At 60.6% G+C, this 23482-nt stretch overlaps 1 protein-coding gene across 4 annotated transcripts in view; it reads right to left on the bottom strand.

The window, feature by feature from the left end:
* The window catches only part of PLEKHG5 (pleckstrin homology and RhoGEF domain containing G5), a 104037-nt gene that overhangs the window by 19099 nt on the left and 61456 nt on the right, over positions 1–23482 (bottom strand). For 2 of the 4 annotated variants that reach the window (XM_024207817.2, XM_024207816.3), the window contains exons 3-8: positions 5503–5632; positions 4908–5010; positions 4431–4491; positions 3824–3915; positions 2792–2928; positions 1738–1901 (exon numbers count right to left, since the gene is read on the bottom strand). In XM_024207817.2, coding sequence (XP_024063585.2) covers positions 1738–1901; positions 2792–2928; positions 3824–3915; positions 4431–4491; positions 4908–5010; positions 5503–5632 — 687 coding nt within the window. Of the gene's footprint in view, positions 1–1737; positions 1902–2791; positions 2929–3823; positions 3916–4430; positions 4492–4907; positions 5011–5502; positions 5633–11721; positions 11783–20493; positions 20560–23482 lie in introns of those variants that run through there. The other 2 variants (XM_024207819.2, XM_024207818.2) reach the window with 2 other exon arrangements.

Raw genomic sequence — 23482 nt, 5'->3', positions numbered from 1 at the left:
CATCTTGGGGGATGTGGCCACAGACACACGCTTCCTCCTCGGTTGGCAAACGCCAGCAGGCTGAGGGGGAAACCCCAGGCCTGGGTTAATGCCACGGCTGAGCCGGGCTGGCTCCTTGCTGCCCAGTGCCCCGGCTCTTGGTGTTCCGCCCGCCCCACTCCCAGGCCTGCCCTCACCCTCAGGACTTGGGAACCCCCACTGGCACTCCCACTGGCCCCCCTCAGCCGCTCCCCAGCAGCGCCCCAGACACCGCAGGGGGAACAGGTGCAGGCGCCTGCCCCAGGCCCCACAGCTCCTCTCAGCAGACCCTTCGCTCAGCAGCCTGGTTCCTCCTGAGACTGTAACTCTGGCAGTAACTTGGGCACTTGCCTCTCGGGGCTGCAGGGAGAGGAAGCTGTTCCAGCCCAGCTCTACCCCATATTCCTAGCAGAAGTCCCAAGCACCTCACATAAACCCAAACCCATGGCTGTCGGCTGGAGCAATTATCCTGCCCCAGCAGGAATCTCTTGCATAGTGTTACTGCTGTATCCCAGCCCAGAGGCAGCCGCATTTCAGGGCTCAGTAGGCACAGATGCAGTAGGGTCTGTTAATGGCTGGAAAACAAGCCGATATTATGGAGGTGTCTGCACCCTGGAAACCATGAGCTGATCCACGGGAGCATCAGCCAGCCTGAGCAGACCGGGCAGATCCACCTGAGCAGGTGTGAGCCCAGGTAAGTGGTGCCTGAGCAGCACACACCTAGAATTACAGCTGGGCGGGAGTTTTTCCCCAGAAGAAGCTGATTTTCCTGGATCGGGTTGGGTTTGATGAGTTGACAAGGTTTTGAAATTGCTGAAACACCCTGTTCCTATGTTTTCAAATTGAAAAGTTCTGGTTTTCGGTTCAAACTGACGTCCCGTTTCGAAATGCAAGTTCATTCAGAATTTTTAAAGTGTTCAAAAAATGAAAAAGGTCAAACCCCTAGGAAACCATTTCCACTGACAGGAGCCACAGCCACGTTCGCAATGGGAACCTTTTCTGAAATCTCAAATTCTTCCGGGAGGGGAGAACCATTTCCTGCCCAGCTCCACCTGGAACCCTGGGCCTTTCCCTGTGCCGGGCAGGGCCAGCTCTCCCCAGTCCACATGCAGCCCCCGGGGGCCAGGCAGGTGGGGGACAAATGCTGCTGATTGCTGGATGGAGGAGCTGTTTGTTGACTGAGATTCCCCTTATCCGGCAGAGGGCTTTGGATAAGCTGAAACCTTTGCTTGCCAAACAAACAATTGCCCATCAACAGCTCCATTTATTGGCTCTATCTTGATCTTATCAGTTTGCTCCCTGATAGGGAGAGACATCCCTGAGACCCAGCCACAGTGCTCAAGGTTCAACGGAGAGGAGACAGCACCCCGGGCCCTGGGGGGGGGGGGGGGACACACACACAGAGGGCCCACCGCGATGACCTGCCGAGCACCCGCCTCTCCGAGCTGCGGGCTGGGCCACTCCGGTGTTTCACAGCAAGAACCAAACTGCTCTCCAGAGAAGCCACATCGTCCACAGAGAGGTGAGCACTGCCTGCAGCGTCAGCTCCTAGAATTCAGCTGCCCGCTGCTCAGTACATCGGATGGATTTGTCTCAGCAAAATGCTTGATATGGGGCCACCATAGTCACCTCCCCACCCTACCCAGGTCCCAACAGCTCTGCTGAGCCCCCAGCCCCGCTGCCGCCCGGGTGCCACGCTGGCATTCCCTCCCAACTCACCAGGATGTCCATGCTCTCCCGGCGGAAGGGCGGCTGGTCCGGTCTCTCCCCGGTGGGGGTGAAGAGGAAGGTGGAGGCGGAGCCTGAGGAGCGCATGATGGGCAGACTCAGCGATTTGAAGTCTTTCACGGCCTGCTCCACCTTGAGCTCATCGCCGGGTTTGGCTGTGAGGGAGCGCAGGGCAGGGGGTCAGCCGACGGGCACTAGCCTCAGCACCCAAGCGATTGCTATGGGTAGCAGTGCGAGCCCCGTGGCTCCTGGCCCAAGGGCAGCATGACTCACCCAGCGTCCGTGGGACGGGCCAGACGCGCACACCCTGGGCACACACCTCTGCAGACTGCAATGGCTGCCCAGTCTCAGCGGGTCCCCACCATGGCTGGGCGTGGCAGACACTCCTACCTCCCCAGGGCTGGACTAAGCCCAGGTCTGTCCCAGGTCCGCTAGCCTGAAGCCCAGCCCCGACCCAACTGCCCACGCCGCCGACAGGAGCCCGCCGGGCACAGCTCAGCCTCGCCCTCGCTGCCACACGCGCAGAGTGCACTGGAGGGGGGCTTCATCCTCTCCAGGTGCAGACGCTGCTGCACTGCTCAGATGGTGACCCCTGCTGGACACTGCAGGAATAACATGGGGCCCTGCCTTCCTCCCCTGGCTCCCCCAGGGGATATGGAATGGGACGTGCAGCTGGGAGTCACTCTGAGCGAGGCCTGGCCCCCTCCCCCAGGTGCAAACTCAGCCGCCCCCATCCTGCAGGCTGGAAAGGCTGCCCGCGCTGGCCCAAGGGAGCTCAGCACACTGAGTCCTTCTCTCGCTCCCTGGGCAGAGGCTGGATTTGAACCACGCCAGCCCTGACCTGGGCTGAATGGGCACTTGCGTCCCGAGAGGGGAAGGTCCCAAACCCCATTCCCTATGCAGCCCGGGACACCACGGACCTAGAGCCTAGAGGGCAGCAGCTGAACATCCCCCCAGAGCCACTTCCTGCAGCACGTGAGCTCTGCGCTGGGGGCATCCCCGCTCCCGCCGAGCCATGGGACACGCGGGGCCGGACGGGACGCACCTTTCACCCTCAGGTAGTGTCCCCCGAAGCGGTACGCTTCAAAGCTGAGTGACAGAGGCGTGTTGGACTGATCCAGATAAATATCCACCTTCGCCAGCTCGATGCCTTTCCTCTCGAACACCGGCAGCAGCACCTCCCTGGGGGGCAGAGAAAGAGACGTCGGCACAAGTTCCTCCCTGCCAGGGGCTGGGCTCAGGGAAGAGGGTCCCGCGCCCATTCGGAACAGGAACACTGGCCGGGCACACTGCGCTGGGCAGGAGCTCGGCGGGCAGCGCTGGGGACACGTACAGGGCTCCTGCTGCTGCCGCCACTTGCCACCCTGCTGGCCTGGGAGCTCCGTGACACTCTCCCCAAAGCAACCTGCCCGCGAGCAGGCTGGGCCAAACACGCTTAGCTGGTGGCTGGGGCGGGCACCGCTCCCGGCTCTGGCCAGCAGCTACTCGGCCTCGGCAGCTGGCGAGAGCCACGGACACATGGGAGGAGAAGCTGGCAGGGGACTCTGCAGGGTAACCCGTCACTGCTCCCGGGAGAGGGGGCTGTGGAGATGGCTCTGAGAGGTGACGCCCGTGGGGAACAGAAGGGGGCACAGAGCAGGTTTCTCCACAAGTGCGAGGCAGAGTCAAACACAGCAGCCTCCTGGGCACCCCAGACAGGCACAGTGGGTGACAAGTCCCTGATGCAGCTCCAGGACACCCCCCAGCAAAGCACCACGATGGGCAGTGCCGGTCCTGGGGCCCCTCCAGTGCTTCAGTGCAGGGTGAGCCAGCGGGCCCTGGCAGGGCACCTATGCGCTCACTAGTCAGCAGCATCCGCCTGAGCCCAGGGAAGCCAGGGCAAGGGGCCAAAGCGTGCAGGGAGCTTGGGAGAGGCGAGGAGCACTGGGAAGTGCCAAGGGCACATCAGCTCCTGGATCGGGGTTAGAGTCCACAGCTGACCATGCCGGGACTCCGGGTCTCCACACGGCACCGGGTGTCACACCCCAGAGCAGTGCCAGGGTCCCAGCCAGTGTCTAGCTAGGTGGCCACGACTCACCCCAGGGACTTCTTCTTCATGGCCGGGACGATCTCTGTTTCTATGTCCACGTTCAAGTCGAACTTCAGGGTGAAGCACTCTTTACTGGGGTCCTGCAGGAGGGGGCAGGAGTTAGCCCAGCCATTGCCCAAGCAGCCCTACACCCTGCAGGGTCGGCGCCCCCGACTTCCACCTGCCTGACCATCACCCCCCCGAATCTGGGCAACTCCCTGGCCCCCTCCCAAGTCCCGGCCTGTCTCCTTGCACAGCCGTGCCAGAGCTGGCTGGGAACCCAGCCCGGGGGGTCCCGCTCGCCCGCACCCTGCAGACGGCACGGTTGGCACAGGCCGAGCTACGCAGCGAGAGCCGCTCCAGCAGGAAGCCGGGGATGGATTCCTCGCTCGAATTGGGGATGGGGCCTGTCACTGGTAGGCTCCCCTGCTGCCCTTCAAACCAGAGCTGCTGAGCGCCGGAACCTCACGGCATCCCAAACGGCTCTGGGCAGCAGCCAAGCGAGGCCCCCCAGTCCCAGCACAAGACACTTGCTCCAAGGCTCTGGTTCCACGCCCAGAGCCAGCTGCCAGGGCCCCGTGAGGCACAAGCCAAGAGACGACGCTGGGCTCCTTACATCCGTGTGTCTGCGCCGGGCTTTCTTCTTGGGGAGCTTCAGCGCCGAGCTCTTCTTGTCCCTGCACGGCACAAACACATGGTTACAGGGATCGCCTGGCACACAGAGCCTGGGCCTGGCAAGAGCGATGGCGGTCAGAGAGCCTCATCCCCCACCACACGCCGGGACCCAGGTGCTGAGTGACCCCCTGCACAGAGCAAGCCAGTGCTCTACAGTGGCTTGTTCAGTCTTTCAGACAAGCCCCCGGCCCTGGAGTGGCATCGGCGCACCCAGAACATACTCTGCAGCCTTAGACCTTGTGTCTTGATTGTTAAGTGTAGCTGTCCTCTGGACCCCAGCGTCCCGCTGCCCCAGGAACCCGCTGCCCCGGCGTCCCGCTGCCCCAGGAACCCACTGCCCCGGCGTCCCGCTGCCCCATCTTGTCTGCTGCCAAGGTGATGGAAGCACCTCCCCAGCCCTTCACATGAACATACTCACCCTTTCCCATCCACTAGCCCTTCGTCCTCCTCCTCCACGTCGGAGGCAGGGCTGGTGCGTGGGGGGCATGAGCGCGTGGATACGTTCCGGGCCAGAATGGAACCTGCAACCAGGAAAGATGGACGAGTCACCCAGGAGACCGAGCCCCATCAGGCCCTGGGCACAGATCGAGGCTCAGCACCTCTGCCCAGCAGCTCGAGGGCCGGGAGACTGGGGCCTTTACAGCCACCTGGGGAAGCCTCTCCTGCTGCCTCCGATGGCAGCAAACCCCTCTGCCAACAGGCCCATCACTGCTCCCTCCGCTGACAGGCCGCGCCATCCATGAGGATCCGTTCCCCTGCCTGCCTGGTGCTCTGCCGGCGAGATGCCCTGCTGAGGGGCATCTGGCGTGGGGGGGCTCCAGAGGGGAGGATTTGGGAAGGCTGAGCCCTTGGGAACAGGCCCCCAGGATGAGAACAGGGCAAATCCCCACAGCGGGGAGGAGGAGCCCAAGGGACGGGGCTCGCTGAGGCGGGAGCACCATCGCTGGCAGTGCCCTGCAGGGGAGGAGGGTCATGTCCACCAGGCCCCAGCCCCCGCTGCCCCCAGCTCTCACCTTGGGGGGGCAGGTCGAAGCGGATGTGCCCGTCGAAGTGCATGGTGCCGTGGAACTTGCGGTCACAGGCCTCACACAGGTTCAAGGGATTGCTGTGGTTCAGCTGCTGGCACTCGGCGTGGTGACATACCTGCGAGAGGAGAGAGGCCATTGGGCAGTGCTCTGACCCGCTACAGAGCCAGCGGCCGGAGGTGCAGGGTGAGCCAGAGACCAGGCCGCCTGCTGGTTTGCTGGGGTCCCTTCACTGCTCCCCGCGGTAAAGGGAGCTGCAGTGCCAGCGGATCCAGCCACTGGGATTTCCCTGGCAGGCAGAGAGCCACCCCCTCCCCCGGCCTACCCCCCCATGCCACCCCCTTACGGGCCCAGGCCATGACTAGAAAGCCACTGTGCTCCAGCTACTCCCCATGCCCGGGGCAGGGCCGCCAGGCACAGCCCGGAAGCGGTTCTAGCCCACAGAGATGGTGCTGGGACAGCGCCCGGGCCTGGCAATGAGAGTGGAGCCCAAAGGCCCCTCTGACGGGCACCTACCATCACGCCAAGGGAAGGAGCATCACTTGCCTGGGGCCGGCCAGCCCTGGGTACTAGGAGCCACCCCTGGGAGAGCTCAGGTGATTTCCCGACAAAGCGGGGCAGGAAGCTGCAGTGAAGGGGGAGTGTGCAGGGAGAAAGCCAGCGCTAGCCGAGTCTCCTGGGAGCTAGGATAGATGCCAGCCAGGCAGGGCCTGGGAGTGGCCTGCCAAAGCAGGAAGGGTCCCGAGAGACACCTTGTTTGGGGTGGGCTGTTGGACGGACCTGGTTCTGGGATTTGGAGTCAGGTTTGGGGTTTATTTTATATTAATTAACCCAGCCCCCAAGGACGGGTATTTTTGACCACAAAAGCCTGGGTGAAGTTTTATTTGATGAGTCCAAGGGGGAAACTGAGGCCGGCTGCCTGTAGCATGGCCCGAGGGGACGCTCAGGAGGCCCATTTACACCAAGCTACAGGAGCTTTCTGAGCATCCACAATTAGTCGTCTCAGCTCTGTCTGCCCCTGCAGCCTACACTCACACGAAGCCTCCCCCAAGGGCAGTTCAGGTCGGGCTGGGCCAGGCCAGGCCAGGCCCCTGCAGCCAGCGTGGGAGATCAGGGCACAGGCCAGCAGGGACCACAGGCAAAGGGAACTTTTCTCTCCCGCACAGTCAGATCTCTCGAGCCGTTAGAAACTGCCCGGCCATACGGCACCAAGCAAAGGCCCGGGATGTCCCCAGGGCTCTGAGCCTGAGACAGGGAGACAGACAGAGGAGCAGGGTGTGGGCTGTCCCTCTGCAGAGGCTACTGCCTCCTGTAGCCACTGGGCTAGGAAGCGACGGTGCCTGGTTTCTGCTCTCGCTCAGTGCTGCAGCGTGAGACCAAGGAGCCATCCCCACGGCTGTGTCCCTGCTTGGAGACACTCCCCAGGGGAGGAGACATGTGATCAGAGGACGGGACTCGGGAAGCAGACGGACCCTTGCTGGGAAAAGATGTGCTGACCCACCGCACTCCTGTACTACCCATCTCACCCCTCGGCATAGACCCCAGCCCCCCTCCCTGCCTCCAGCTCAGCACACTCCTGCTACCCGCCCCACCATACTCACGGCCATGGCAGGAGAGCGCTCCCAGCTGCTGGGCCAGGCACCCCCCGCGCTGCCGGCCGGACTAAGCCCTAGATCACCAGCCTGGCTTTCCTGGGCCGAGAGCTATTGTATCCCAAACGCCCGGCGTGCAGAAGCAGCGGCCGGCTCGCTCTGGAAGCTGCTTTGTGTTTGAAATATCAGTGTCCCCATAGCAGGACTAAGGAAACAAGTGTCTGCAGCGAAACAATGCTTGCGAGCCGATCCATTTCCTCCGATTGTGCGCTGGGCCCGAGCCTCCTTTGGGTCACTACACGTCACAGCGAGAGGGGTTATTTTTAAACACAGCTGAGGCCTGAACATGCCACGCAGTCCGGGACCCTCGGGGCAAGCGCTTGCTTGTCTGTCAGCTTCGGAGCAGAGGTTTTCCCTGAGCTCCAGGAGTCACTGCAGACCCGCTCTGCTCCTGAGCCCAGCGGATGGCACCTAACATGCTTAACATGCACGTGGGCTCAGACCCAGAGACTCCTCTGTGCAAGGACCCTCCTGCCAGGTGCTGTCCAGCGGGCGCCCAGCCCTCCTTGGGGAAGCACCCCCTAGCCCCTAGTCAGGACTGGCCCAGCCCTACTGTCACCCCCATGACTCTCAGCCAGCCAGTAAAGCAGAAGGTTTATTTAGACGACAGGAATACAGTCCAAGACAGGTCTTGCAGGCACAGACAACAGGACACCCCTCAGTTAGGTCCATCTTGGGGTCCTCGGGCACCCCAGCCCCCTTGGGAGGTCAGAGCCCTCCCTGCCTCCCAGCCACCTCACCCGCCAGCTCTTGAGACTCTGCCTTCAGCGACCCCTCCCACAGCCTTTGTCAGTTTCCCGGGCAAAGGTGTCACCTCGCCTCTCACTCCTTCCTGGGTTCTCATGTTACATGCTCAGGTATTCTCCGTTGGTCAGTCTCCCATCCCCCGATGCAGACTATCCTAGCCAACGTCCCCTGTCAGCATTCAAAGACCACTTTAAGAACAGTCCCAGTTCGTCACACAGATCCACCCCAAGAGGCACTGCACCTCCAGAGAGCAACAGGTCTAAGGAGGGAGGTGGAGGGGGGTGCAGAGCTCTGCCCTGCACCCACTAGCCCACTGAGCCAGAGGCTGAGCCAGGGTGAGTGGTCCCGCAGCACATGGGCCTGGTTCCCGATGCCACACTGGGGCTCTGGGGTGGGGCATGTCTCCCCTCTCAGAGGCAGGCAGTGCAGCAGGATCTCTGAGCACAGCTCATTTAGCCCCTCCCAGCCACCACCGCACAGGAGCTCCCCGCCTTGGCAGCTCACATGACTGGTGAGAGACTATCCGAGCAGCTCTGCACGTCTCCTGAGACAAGCCAGTCAGATGGCCTCTGCGGCCAAGGGCCTCCTCCCTTGCAAGCACACCTGCACTGCTGGCTCCTATGCACAGCACCGCCTGTGCGGGGACTGGGAGCGCCTCTCCAGGATAACTCCAGCGACCACAGGCGCCCAAACCGGCATCTGCCTCGCTCCCAGATGCACCCACAGCCTGAAGTCAATGGCCCCAGAGTCAGACTGCGAGTCACTTAAACCTCAGCCCTGGTAGTTTCAGATAAAAAGACCAAGCTACACACTGTGGGGACCAACTCTGAGCCGTGGGCAGGTCTCCGATGCTAAAGCCAGAGAAAAGCAGCATCAGAGAAAGAGATCACAGAACAGGGGCCTGCAACCAAATGTTCAACACAAGTACGTGTTCCAGCTGAGTCCACCCGAAAGCCACACAGCTCAATGTAAACGTGTGCATCTAGAACACCGAATGCAGGCCAGACTTCCAGGATGGGGGACTCTATCCTGGGAAGCAGCGACTCTGAAAAGATTGGGGAGGAGGGATAATCAACTGAACATGAGCTCCCAGCATGAGGCTGTGGCCAAAAGAGCTAATGTGATCCTGGGCTGCAGAAACGGGAATCTCAAGTAGGAGGAGAGAGGTTATTTTACTCTGTACTTGGCACTGGTGCGACACTGCTGGAATAGTGAGTCCAGGTCTGGGACCCACAATTCAAGAAGGATGTTGATAAATTGGAGAGGGGTCAGAGAAAAGCTACCAGTCTGATTAGAGGATTACAAACCCTGTCTGGCAGTGACAGACTCAAGGAGCTCCAGCTATATCGCTTAACAAAGAGAGGGTTGAGGGGTGACTTTGATCACAGTCTATACCTATCTCCCGTGGGAAACAGACATTTGATAATGGGCTCTTCAATCTAGCAGAGAAGCTCTAGCACAGCCCAGTGGCTGGAGGTTAAAACTAGACACATTCAGACTGGAAATAAGGTGCAATTTTTTTACCAGTGAGAGCAATTAATCAGTGGAACAGCTTCCCAAGGGCCATGGTGGATTCCCCATCACTGGCCATTTTTAACTCAAGACTGGATGTTTTTCTAAATGATCTGCTCTAGGAATTGTGTTGGGGCAGGTCTCTGGCGGTGCTAGCCAGGAGGTCAGACTAGAGGGTCACAATGGTCCCTTCTGGCCTTGGAATCTAGGACATCTCAGAAGCATCGGAGCCTGGAGTTAGCCTCCTGGGCCACAAACGCAGCTCCCAGCAGGAGGTGCTGCATGCAAACACCCCTCTGGGATGGTCTGCACACGGTGTTTGCACCGATTTGGGGGAGGAAACCGTTAAGTTGATGCAAAAGCTGTGTGTAGACCAGGCCTTGGTCCCTAGGAGACGGGCTGGAAAGGAAGTAAGCTAGGCCAGCGCTAGTCAGTCAACGGCATGCAATACAGAGCTTAGGTGCAAGAAGAGCTCCCACTCCGGGTCCCTACATATTCAAAGCAATAAGGGTTTGGCAGCTCTTCCTTATTGAACTGATCTGTGCTTATGCTGAAACTTTGCAAAGGACTTGTCTCAGGAGCTCATCACATGCTGTCTGGTGCGGGGCTGGGTTGTGAGCACATCAGCACAATGGAAACCACAAGCACAGAGGCCCAGCTGGGCTGCTGATCCAGTGGCTGCATTTTATACTTCAGAATGTAACGTTTCATTCATTAAAAATGCAGACTCAAGCCCTCACAGTTGTGTAGAAAACCTTCAAAATGTGAACTGAATGCAAACTGACCCAGCCATATCTGCAGAAAGCCTGCTATGAGAACTGCCTGTTTGCCTCCGTGTTCACTCTGAAGACTAATGATGGCTATTCTAATGTCAACATTGTTAACTCTTTCTCTGCTGATTGAAGCAAGAAAGGACAATCACTGTAAGATCTACACAGTGAAGATCTACATGATTTTGGCATCATGAATGGGTGGAGCTTGGATAGTGGGCAGAGCCTGGGAAAGTACCACCATTTACCTTATTCCTAATCTGATGCCAGGGTCACTGTCTTGTGAATGTGCACACCAGGGCCCCTCTGGAGTTACCTCCCCATACACACAGTGTTACACCGGGGGCTGATGCACACACCCATACACACACAGCTCACCTGGAGGTCACCTGGTGATACACACAGGGATTTATACACACACACACACACACACACACACACACTTACTGGTGTGCATGCCCAGGGATCTCCTGCCCCTGTAGCCTGCTCAGGGAAGCACTGGGGGTTTGCAGTAGCAAGAGGAAACCTGGACATGGAGAAAGCACAGGACTCCTGGGTGATATTCCAGGCTCTGCCACAAATATCTTGTGTGCCCCTAGGGAAGTCATTTAAACATTCTGTCAAAAGGGGACCATCCCCACAGCACCCCCTGCCCACGGCAGCTTCATTCATGACTGCTCAGAGCAGAGACTGGCAGAAGCTTCTCCTTATTTAACTCCCCTCTTCCATCCCCAGCTCAAAGCCCAGGTGCAGCCCAGGAGGTAGTTTAGCTATTGTAGATCTGTGCCTGCCCCTGCCACGACTTTCCACAACCCAAAGTCCCCCAGACACAGCCAGGCTCTCTGCCATGCAGCCACATGGTTCTCAGAGTGGACCAAAAAAAAAAAAAAATCTGTCTGCCAGATGTGAGACCTGGGCTGCGCCTGCAGCTGCTGCCGAGTTCCCAACACAACACAATCTCCATGCTCCAGGATGGCACCAAGAGCCAGGCCAGGCATCTGGCTGGGGTCATCAGAGTCAAGGGGAGTCAGCCCAGCGAGCAGCTAGGAAGCCACAGTTGACTGGCTGACAGTTTGGTGGCCAGGGAACATGCAGTATTTGCAGCATCGAACATCTCCACTCAGATGGAAAGGAGCCAGGGAGGGGGACGGCCTGCTGTAGGAAGTGAATGTGAGTCTGAGTGCAGCTGGGATGTCTGCAGGGGGGCCAGACACAGAGGAGGTGATGGGCGCACACAGGTGTCACCTCCAGCCAAGAGGGTGGAGAGCACAGATCCGGCAGAATTCACGGCAAGTCAAAGTCCTCTGAAACACAGAGGCAAGCACAAACCCCGCCTGGCTGAAGCAGGGGGAATGAGACAGCAGCAGCTCTAGTTCCTTGTTGAATTTTTAAAGCTCACAGCAACGAGGAAACTTAATGCCAGTTGCCCATGGCCCGAGCAGCAGAAGCGACCGAGTATCCTTTGCCAAGGCGGACTCAGGACCCGTGGAAAGACAAACCACTAATCCCCCTGGCTCCAGACTCACCTCTGGCCACAGCAGCCAACAACAAAGGCAGCACCTTCAGCTCAGCCAGCAGTGACCACCCCACAGGGCCGCCTGTCTCTTCCCGAGCCGGAGACTTCCCCGCAGTCCCCCGAGCGAGCCAGACAGCCTGTGTCCTCGGCGCAAACCCCACTGACTCATCTCTCCGGGAGGGTTGGGTGGAATCTCAGCCATGACAGCATGGTGACTAAGCAGGTGAGGCACCTCTTGGGTTTGAAATGAGTAAGATTTGCAACATGCTCTCCATCTGCTCTTCCTTGTTTGCCCAGACAGGCTTCAATTCCCAGGCCCACAGCACAGCCGAGGGACGGTACTCTAGCTGCATGTGGGGGTGTCTGTCTCTCTCCCCCACCCCCTCCGCTGCTCCAGCTCTTCCCTCCCTCTCACCCCTGTCAGCCTGCACTCACAGCTGGAACTGAAGCCTCCCAGGCTCCTGCAAAGCTACACCTCCTCTGAGGAGAGCATCCGGTTTCTGACACACTCATCTGCATACTATGGTCTAACCCGCAGCACATTCGCATGCACGGCAAGTGTCTGGTTCGCTCTGCAGTCTGAATGTGGCACCGGGTCCTAGACTCCACTGAGTGGGATCTGGTTACTCCTCGGTTCATGGCCTCTGTGTACATACACCCGGCGTATTCATGCCCCAGAGAACTGACAGCCTCACCAACGACCCCAAGGGGAGCGATTTCGCCGGAGGAAGTTGAGGTTGCCTCACTCCGCACTGGCCCTGAGCCTGTTGGGGGAAACAAAGCTGGTGCTGTCCTGGGGTGCTCTACACCCTGCAGCCCTGCTCCGAGCCGGCTGCAGGCGCACGGCCCAAAGGAAGCGGTTCCAGCCTGACTGAACCCTGCACACCGACTGATGCTCTCACTCCGCTACGCAGAAGGGCTGGACAAGCGGCTGCAGGGAGCTCGCTGGGCACCCCCGGGGTATAGATCCCAGCACACCGCCAGGTACCTCGAACCAACCCGAGAGGGGAAAACGTCAACGGAGCCCATTTTGTGATGCTTGTACTCACCTTTGCACAGTCCATTCATCTAAGTGACCTGGAGCCCCCAGTCATTAGTGAGGGGTTGGTTATGGGAGCAAGGACTTGCATGTCCATTTGATTCAGGCCATGGTCTCCTAACGGCAGACATGAGCCTCACTGCTAATGCACCCACTGCTCCTTTTACTGACACCTTGGCAGAGGAGAGCGCAGAGTTAGACAGACACACGTGGCGACAATCAGCTCTTGTTGCTGGGCTTTCTAGGACTGAGTTAGTAAAGGACAAACAGCTGAATTTTAAAGACCACCAATATGGGGAAGGCGCCAGAGAAATAAAAATCTATGGGGTAGAGGTAATGGATTTTTGACAAAACTATGTCACCTGCAGCCTCTCTGCGCCTGGTAGGTGCTGGGCATTCCCCCTTCAGCCCCTCTTTGCAGTTCGATTTAGCTGCTCAACAAACGCATCACACAATGACACCGATCACCAAAGCACTGCCACTGCTAACACTCCGCTCCCCGTGGTCGTTACACAATGGGATCTGTATGGGAAGTCCCCACAGGTGGTACTGGAGACCACATCAATACACCCCAGCCAGAAGGAAGCCACACACCAGCGTACCCCGGCCCCCAGCAGCCAGACCCTCAGCCCCACCCAGCACAGAGCTCACCCAGCTCCTGGGGCCCTTGCAAAGCAAACCCTGAATTGTATAATGCAAATGTGCAAAGCCAGTGGGAGCCACCAGCACCTTCACGTGAACTCTCCCGTTCGGCTCGCAGACCTCGCCCGACAGAGCTCGTCCGTCTCCTCTCCCAGGAACCCAGTTCTCTCTCTGCTGTGCAGGATCCCTGCCCTCACCCTTGCCCCCGGCTGCGGCACCCAGCTTGCCCCAGGAACCGCTCTCCCTCCAGTCAGCACACTGCCTCCGCGTGCTGGGAGCACAGTAGGGTCCATGGGATGCCAGGCTGGGGAGACATTATTCCAGCTGTGGCATCCCTGGGCGCTGGGGAGTCACCTGAACTCACTAAGCACTGACCTTTTTCTACGAGGGAAGGGAAGTCGGACGTGAAACCCACCCTGCCCTCCCTTACCTCCAGTCACTCACCCTGCTCTGCAGGACACCCCGAGCCCACATACGGGGCATTAACTTCCAGACGCCAGCACGCCAGGTGCAGGGAGCTGGGCCCCACCAGAGGCTCCCGCTCGCCCTCCCACCCCGTTCTCTGAGCTGCACCAAGCAGAGCCCAGGACTCAAACGTTCCCGCTCCCTGAGCCAGCCTGGCTGCTGGAAGAGAGTGAACCCTTCTGAAGCACTCAAAGGTCCTGACTTACCCCTATTATTCATTGGGTGCATTCCGGCAGCAGCCAGGTCAGGGCCCCGTGCTGGGTACGGTGCATGGCGAGGAACAGTCTGGCCCCGAAGGGCTTACACTCTGAACAGAAGGGGGAGAGGAACCGAGGCCCATGGAGGGAAAGTGACTTGCCCAAGGCCACTGGCAGAGTTGGGAACAGACCCCAAGCCTGCATCCCCGGCCAGTGCCCTCCCGCTGGGCCAGTCTGCCTCCCAGCAGCTTCTCAGGCGTGCCAGCTCCCCAGTGCTCAGGGAGCCCTCCTGAAACTCTCCAGCCAGAGGTGAACACTTGGTCTGCTCTCTGGGGGCACAGCCAGCGGGGCTGGTGCATGGTACCTGCACCAACATACCCAGCAGAGGGATTAGGAAACGTCGGCTGGCACGTCTCTCTTGCCGAGGCCTTTAACGATTCTCCTTTCTGTCCACAGAGCAGCTTGGCAGCCCTGAATGCAGCCCAGCACAATGGCCGGGAATCCTTGTGGAGCAGCTCCCCCCCCCCCCCAAGCGATGCCCCCGGAGGCCAGGCCCCATCGCAATGCCTAGACCTCCCCTCCAGCAACTAACCAGCCATTGGAATTCAGCCTTTCACTCCCCAGCAGGTGCCTCACAATAGCCATTGCCAGGGAGATGCTGCACAGGGTGCTAAGGGCTGGGCCAGCCCTTGTGGGACCAGCCAGATAGGGCCAGCAGGAACCGCCTCCCCCCGCAGCAAAGCCAAAGCCCAGCTGTGCCCCACAGCCAGGGCCTCAGCGCGGCCCAGTGGTTCGGAGTGGGAGCCAGGACTCCGGGGTTCTGTGTAAGCTCTGGGAGGAGTGTGCTTTGGTGGTTACAGCAGGGGGCTGGGACATGGGCACGTGGGCTCAGGGCCTACACGGGGCACTCCCCTGCCTCCGCCCCCCCAGGGCTCAGCATCCCCAGCTGTAAGATGTGGGTGATTTCACACCCCTGGGCTGGAGGCTTCGCTAATTAACACCCACGGCGCTCACCCAGCTGCTGGAGAGTGCGGACACGTCTGCCCCTTACGCAGCAGCACCCCCGGCTGGAGCTCTGCAGGTTCCTCTGGGACTCGAGGGTAGAAGCAGGGCCATCTGGTTTCACCCCCAGCCCAATCCCCTCGCCCCCCATCAGTGCTGCCCCCAGAGTTGCTCCCGCGGGGCTGCTGCAGGGACACAGAGAGAAAGTTCACGTGAGTCGGGGGCCTGTGCCCTGCTGAGCTCTGCAGCCCTCTACCCTCCTGGTACCTGCGTCACTGTCTCCCATGTGGCTAGACAGAGACAAGGCTACAGGCTTGGGAGCGCCTGGATTCTTGCCATGGGCAGCCTGCTCTGCTAGTACGTCACGGCCTCCTGGCGTGCCAGGGCCTATTCCCACCGCCAGTCATCCGGAGAGCGGAGGGGGTGGTGGCTGTGGCAGGGAGCAGCAGCCCCTCCCCGGCCCTCAGGGGCTGTGCTGTGGGGAGAGAAACATGCCCCCGTAAGCAAAGCCAGGTTCCCAGAGGGGGCCTCTCCCCAGGGACAAGCCCCTCTGGCCGGGAGCATCAGGAGGGGAGCCTGTGCTGGGAGCTACCCTGGTTATGGAGCAGGGACGCGGCAAGCCTGCAGCTGCCTAGACACTCGACGTTCGCCCCGGCCACTCCACGCCCACAGATCAGCACCCCCGTTGCTGGGCATGCTCAGGCCTCTGTGCCTAGCCAGCCTTGGACACGGGCCTCTGAGAGAGCCCCGCAAAGCAAGGACCCTGGGCCCCAGGTGAGATCTGACACCACAGGCCCGCCCCAGAGCCCCGGCAGAGCCCAGACACGCTCCTTAGTCCCTGCTCTCTGAGTCACCACTGGCGTGTTGGAACCAAGACTGCAGACCAGCCGGCTCAAGCTGAATTATAAACCCGCAGCAGGAAGGCTGAGGCTGGGCAGCACCACCCCAAGAGGCGCTCAGCTCCGGCCTCAGGAGACTCCCCCACTGCTCCGTGTGGCCCGAGCTGCTCTGGGGAGGAGCGCCACTCTCTGCTGACATGGGGCAGCTGCCCAGGCCTGTCTGTGCCAGGCTGCTGAGGAAGAGCAGCTGGCCCCACCTCCGCTAGCACTGACCCCCGTCCTGCCCTGCCGAAGGGCTCAGCCTCCCGGGGGTGCAGCAGCTGGGCAGGTGGGCACTTGTCTGGCTCTCTTCCGGAGCAGCCTCTGAGGCAGAAAGAACGAGCCCCAGATAGGTTATAACTGACCCCAGGGCTCAGCCAGGCCCCTGCTCAGGAGCGACTCAGCCCTCCTCCTCCCTGCCCCAAGGAGAGGCCAGACACAGCCTGAGGATGGCTGCAAGGCGGCCCCGGATAGCAGCAGTTATGTTCCGAGCTACAGCACCCCGCTGTGGCACGCCTGCCCCCAGGCACCCCCCTTCTCTACGGGCCAACTGGGCTTTGCACGGGCAAGGACGATGCAAATCCTCCAACTTCTCTCCCCTCCCCCTCCGTCTGGACTCACTGATGGAGCCAAGCTGAGCTCTGCTGGTGCCTCCTTTCATAGGCTGCGCTCGGAGCTCCCAGCTGCCGGGGCGTTTGCCCTCCCATCCCTGGGGGCGCCTGGGGAGGGATGTACAGGCCTGATGGGGGAGCCCAGGCTGGGCCTTGCAGAGCCCACGCTCCCCAGCCTCGAACCAGCATGTGCTCCCGCGGGGCTCCCGTCCCTGATGGCTGGACGCACTTGGCCTGGCTGGCTGAAGGCAGCCCTGTGTCCCTCCACCAGCGCCCCTTTGCTGCACTCCAGGGAAGTGCCCCGGGTGGTCAGTAGGGATCCCCTGCATGGCCACTCCCTCCCCGTCGCTCCGGCCCAGCAGTCCCTGGCCTGCCGCACCCAAGCACATGGACACTTTCATCCCAGCGCCAAGTTCACGAGTTACGCAGAGCGCCCCAGCCAGCCAGGGCCGGGGGCACCGCTACCCAGCGCTCTGTATGCAGCACTGCCAAGGCCCCAAGCAGAGCTGCTGCCTGCTCAGCCAGGCGCCTGGGTGTCGGGAGCACCACTCCTGCTCCTGCCAGCCACCTGCAGCTTGGGCTGGCTCGGCGGCCAGCAAGCCCCAGTGCCAGGGCAGCTCCCAGCAAGGCACCAGCTCCGCTCCTGCAGCTCTCAGGAGCCCGGCAAAGCGAGAAGCCAGAGGTGGGTGTAGCAGGCAGCCCCCGGGGCAGTGAGAACACACAGGGAGTGTAGAGAGACACCAGCCACTGTGGCCTCAAGGGCATGGGGTCCAGCTGGACAAGTAACCGCTGCTCCAGCCTAGGCTGGGAATATCCAGCCCGGAGGATAGCTGCAAAATGGGTCAGGCTCTAGAGCCCCCCAGCAGGCTGCTCTGCTGTGCGGGTGGCAGCTACCCACTGTGCTCACCATCAACAGAGCCAATCGGGCCCTGCCGCGCAGGGGGGCTGGACGCCTAGCCTCATTCACTCGGGCCAGCTGGGAATTAGAGATCGCAGCGCCAGCCTGCCCTCCGAGTGCCCACATCAGCAGCTGGCACACTGTGTGCACAAATGACCCAGCACGCAGGAGGAGCTAAGGGGCCCAAGCGATGGCCCCAGGGGTAAACTGGCAGAGGGGCACATACATGCCAAGGCCAAACCAATGGGCCAGGGATGGATGGGAAATAATCCCACTGGGGGTGGGCGGCTCATACCATAGCCGGTGATGGAAAGGCACGTGCAGATCCGTGCTACACGGAGACAGAGGCATGCATGTCCCGCAGTGTCCCTCAGCACTGCTCTGCTCTGGCCATGGGTCCCCTCAATCCCTCCCCTCTGACATGCGGACAAGACACCATCTCCAGCTTCTGCGCCAGTGAAGGAGAGACGTGGATCCTCTCGGCGCACAGTCCCTCCCCACACCGCCGGTCACAGCTGGAAGGAAGCTGCTCTGGAGCTTTGTCCGTGTGCAGGAAGTGCGGGGGAGGGATCCCCCATCCAGTCCCAGAACAGGGCTCGTCCCAGTGACGACAGATGCTGGGGGTTAGGAATGTCCCAGCAGCAGTAATCTGTTGTGACTCCTGATGTTCTCCCAGGGATTAAACACGCCGTGGGTGGGCTGCATGGACAGTTATGTAACCCCAGGGACTGATGTTGGGCATTCAGCACGATCCCCTTGGGAGGGGTGCAGTGCACGGGCCAGGCGCCTGTGGGGAGGGGGCCCACCTCCGGCTGTTTACCAGTAGCCTGCATTCTGGGCATGCCCAGGGAGGCAGTGGGCTGGAGAGCACACTCCCACCTGGATCCCGGCCTGATGCTTTGCTGCAGAGCTGCACGGCCTGGAAAATCTGCACCGGCAAGGTCTGCACGGTGGGGCTCAGCACACCAGGCACCCATGCAGAGAGCAGCAGGCAGCTCGGCGCTGCGTGAGCAGCAGAATGGCGAGGCCTTCAGAGGCCAGTCTGGGCACAGTATGGGTACCTGGAGCCTCTGGCAGCAGCATGCAGCAACCCCCATCCCTCCCCTCCCCCAGCCGTTACTGTAGGAGGGGCTGTTGGCAAGGGTGACCCATCAGCCTCCAGTAATGCTTCCGTGTGCATTGTGGGCTGTACTGTGCGAACGCCCCTGAGGCAGCGGCGAAGCCTGAAATCTTGCATGAACCTGGGGGAAAACACTCCTGGCAGCTTTGCAGTAGAGGCCGGCTGGGCTAAGCTGGGTTCCAGCAGAGGCTGTGGGCTCAGTGCCCTGCTTGTGGGAAGCGCGCTCCCTGTAGCTCCATAAACATTGCCTTGCTTTACCCTAGTGCTGCTGCGTCTGCTACCCACACGCAACCGGCACCAGTGGGTCAGAGCAACTTAGAAACCAACAGCTCCGGCCCCAAATTCCACCCACCTCCAGAATATCCCAACAATCCGGTCAGAAATGATCCCGAAGAAACCAAACGCAGCTGGTCATCCGAACTGATCCAGACACCCCCTGCCCTCTCCAGCACGCCCACTCGCTAGGCTCGCTCATGCAGCCCGGCTCTGCATCAAGGCACTTCCCTCCTGAAGCCAGCACAAAACACACCTTACTAATTCCAGAGCTTCCTGAGAACCACTGAACACGCCACTGCTGCGTGGCAAGAGCCAGGCATTGTGTTTGCACCTTGAAACAAAACCTGTAAGGGAAAACCATTGGCGCTGGCCTTGGGAGCCAGGGTCTGGTCCGAAGAGCACGAGTGCCTTGCAAAGACTGGTTCGTTCACAGTTAACCAGTCTCTGCATCAGATTTTTCCAGTGATAATGAGATTTATAAAAACATCCCTGGTGCTAAGGTAGTGGACCCAGTAGAGGGGGATCCAACCCAGGCCTGTATAACAGATGCAGATATCCACTGGGGGTGGGGGTGGCAGTAGATGCAGCTGTGTGTCTGAGCTGTATGACTTGTCTCAGCCTGCAAGCTCCGCAGTGCTACAGCCAGCCCAGCTGTGACACTCACCAGCCCAACAGTCACATCTCATCTCTAAGAACAGTCTGGAAAATGCCCCTGAACATCCAGCCGACCTGCCCAAGGTGCCTTGTGCCACAACATGCCAAGACTGCTGGAGGTGACCTGCCTGATAAACCCAAGCACGGCCCAGGGAAGCTTTGTCCACAACAGGCTAGAAAAATAAGGAGTCAGCTGTTGCCAAAGGTTCTGAGTCCAGCTGGAGCCAGCTGCAGCTTGTCATGTAAATCAATTGTGCACTTGGAACCAGACCCCGTTGTTGCTAATGAGGCGGGAGGATTTGCTGAAAGGAAGGTGGAGAAGGGAAGGGGCAGTCTGGGGACCAGGGAGAACCCTACGGAAATGCAGCGTTTTAAAGCCATCCTGCTTTCCCACTTGCTCGGAGTTTGCTGTCACCGGCTGCTGGCAGGAAGCGGCACATTGTTTTCATTCTCTGCAGAGGCTGGATTTCCAGTCACTGGGCTAAGGCAGGAGAATCCACAGCTCAGCCGTGATGGCAGCTCATCTGGCGGTTGCCCTGAATCCGCTGGACTGAACATATGTTTCACCCACCTTTAAAGTCCCTCCCAGCCCCAGCTTCCAGTGTTAACGTTCCCTGAGCCGGGGCTCCGTGCCCAGCGGTGGAGGCGTTCAGCCCCATGGCTCTTGGGCTCCCCAGGCATTGAATCTAGCTGGTAACATTTTCTCAGCCCCAGCTTTGTGGCGTTAGCCAAGCCCCAGCGTACCCACCTGCCGGGGGAGGACAAGGACCCAGTGCCTAAGCCACGGCTGCTGCATGTGTCAGAGAAGCCGGAGAGCTCCCTCCTGCATGGTGCACCTTGACGCTGGAGCTGACCCAGGGATCGGCTGTGTTAGGAACGCCCACAGCTCCAAGGACCCACTCTCTGCCCTTCCCACATGCCAGCCGCTTGGGAACCCCCCAGAAAGCCCCATGCTCCAGCCCCGAGATGGCTGACTAACACTGGCCATTCAGAGACTCACCAGTCCACTGGGATCCCTCGGGGGGAGCCCCTCACTTCTGCCCCCTGCGCAGGCCCTTGCATCACTCGCTCGCTGCCTCATCACAGCTCTGCTTTGCAGCGTCTGGCAGGCAGCACTCCGCTCGCTGCCGCCTCCGCCGTCCCAGTGCAGCTGAGCCTGGCTCTCAGCCCAGGGGACAGTGCGGGCAGGAGCGGGGCTGAGTCTGGAGCGCCTGGCGTCCCTGCATCCCCTCCCTCATTCGCACCCGGGCGTGTGTGCAAGGGAAATCAGCGGACACAAAGCCATGCTAAAGCTGGCAGCCGGATAATTAGGGCGGTCGGAATCTACCACCCCCTCCCAGGAAGAGGCAGACAGCTGGAATGTACCATTCGTCCACCGGCATCTGCCTGCGGTACAATGACAGGGCAGGAAAGAGACACAGGCCCGTGTCACACAGTGAAGTCAAGTCCACCAAGCGGAGCAGCCGGGAGCAGCCCTGGGGCCCCGGGCCTGGGAGACACAAAAATGCACAAAGCCCAGTGTGCATTGCCCAGAACCCCCACCCCCACCACCACCTCCGGCTGCAGGCAGGGGGCTGGGGGGGGCTGGATTCAGAACCCAAGTCCCTGGGCCAGGGAAGAGCAGCCACAGCCCTCTGGCGGGATCCGCCCAGCAGAGCGAGCGCCTTGGCTGGAGTCGGGGCAGGGGGCAGCAGGATGGGACAGCCAGGCTTCCCCCAGCCCGTTGCTGTTTGTGTGGCAGCAACACCCAAAGGCCACAGCACGCTGGGCACGGTGCACAGTGCTGAACGCCTATAGCTTCCATCGGTCACTGGGGACGAATCTCAAATCCAGCCCCAAAGCTTTGCCCCGGGCTCACAGCCAGCCACAGAGTTTCCAGCCACCCCCGGGGTCAAAAGTCACCTGTTGTCCCAAACCCACCCAAGGTTGGCTTGGAAATCAGGAGATTATCTTTAAAAACAGATGCTGGGGTTAATCACATGACTCCAGGAGCTGGAACTTCAAGGAAACCACCACCGACTATCGAGCAACTCGTGCTGCAATCGAGACCTGCGCGCCGCCCTCCCCCCCACCGCACGCTGCCTGACGTTATGACACGTTGATTACCTGGCTTCACGTTCCCAGGCCAGCCATGAGCGGCTGAGCCCGTGTTTGCCAGAGCCCCCCTCCCAGCCAGAACGGCGGCCCCGAGTAGCCTGACGGGGACACAGCCCATCTGCTGCACTTCTCACTGCCTGAGCCCTTCACAGGTCCCTGCCACCTAATGCTCCCTGCCCCTGCGGCACAGCGGCCTTATCATGAGGAGGCAGCCAAAGCCCCCTGTTCCCAGCCCTGTGCTCAGCCACGAGGCTGGGGCTCTCCCCTCTCCATACCACGGCCCCTGTCCCAGATGGGCCTCCCAGGTCCCCTGCCATCCAGACAGGACCCCCCACCCCACTTAGCAGTCTGGGATGGGCAGGAGAGCTGCACCCCCAAGGCAGAAAGCCCCTGCACTGCACCTTCCTCTGAGTGTAGCTGCTCCCTGGAGATGCTGCCGTGCCCATCACTACAAGGAGTAGGAAGCAGCTGGGGCTGGTGTGGTCAGAGGGCCTGGCCTGGCGCAGGCCGTGCTACAGTGAGTCCTGGGAGACCCTGGGATTTTACAAGGGCACCAGAAGCAGCATCCAGGCTCACGCCCCGTCACACTGCAGGCGCCATCTGGGGGGGAAGCAACCTGTCAGCAGGGGGCTCCCCGCAGCTGGGCTGGGAGATCCCCGCCCTCACGGCTCACTGGAAGGGTGTGAAAAACCAGGCACACAGAGGAGAGACACCAGCCCGTGCTAACTACCTGGCCAAGCACCCCACTCCCTGGGGTGCAGGAGTCAGCCTCGTGCTGTGGGCAGGCAGCCCACAGGGTTCGCCCCAAGCACCCCGTGCTCCGGGAGGATAAACAGCCTGAAGTCAGGATGCCTGTCAGAGCTTCTGAGCTGAAAATCCACCAGAAGCCATTCCCGTGGGAATTCCCGAAGTGCCTGCTCCTGGAACAGCCCTTCTCCCAGTAGGACAGGCAGCTCCTTGTCCCCGAGGCCCACTGTATCTGCCCCCTGCCCCAAGAGAAATAAACAGAGACGATCCGCTGAGCTTCCCCTGCAGCGTGGGGGCAGCAGAGGCGGGTTATGGTTTTGTGGGGCCCTGGGCAGGAGTAAATGGGGGCCCCTCCCCACCCCTTCCACCTGCAGTCTCCCCTGCTCCCCCTGTGCTCCTGCCGGAGAGCAGGTGGAGGTGCAGGAGCGCCCATTTTTCATGGGCCCCACTGGCCCAGTAGCTAACCTATCACTGGGGGGCAAGCACGCTGGGTCCATGGCCGCTTTGGGATCCGATTGCAGAGAAAACAGCTTCCCCGGTGCCCAGAGCACAGCATTCCCCATTAGACGCTGCACTCATTCCAGGCTCCTCCAGCCAGCGGTGCTTCCCGGGGGAGAGTCTCAAAGCAAGGGAGGTTCTGCCATCCCGTACCGCTGCCTCGCTCAGCTCCCCACCACTGCCACAGAGATTTTACAGCAGCCAGGGGCCCTGCTGCTACCGCACTGGCTGACTGGGACTAGCAGGCAAAGAACCTGCTGGTGAGTGGGAAGAAGTGACCCCACCGTCACCCCAGTTTCTCCCCCTCACCAGCGTGCCCTTCCCAGCTCCGCCCCCCCCTTCTCGACCATGTCGCTTCCCCTCTATGCCAGGGATGCCAATGCAAGTTCTTCCATGTTACTCCCGCTCGTGGAACTAACCCACTCCCCTCTGCCAGTCCCCTGTCGGCCCCTTTCCCCAGGACACTGCTGGCAGAAGGGGCTGCAGCGTGTCACTGAGGACATTTTGGTTTGCAGACTAAACGGAAGTCATGTCTAGTTACGTACATAGCAAACGAACTCCCGCCCCAGTTTCTCCCTCGACAGGAAGCTGTCTGCAGCAGGAAGTGCATTTTCCGAGGGTTGTCAGTGCCTCGCACAATGGGGTGT

Source organism: Terrapene carolina, unplaced genomic scaffold (genome assembly GCF_002925995.2).
Source record: "Terrapene carolina triunguis isolate 2854851 unplaced genomic scaffold, T_m_triunguis-2.0 Scaffold714, whole genome shotgun sequence".
Lineage (NCBI taxonomy): Eukaryota > Metazoa > Chordata > Testudines > Emydidae > Terrapene > Terrapene triunguis.
The sequence above is the reverse complement of the archived record's forward strand: the minus strand, read 5'-3'. Positions and strand labels throughout refer to the sequence as shown.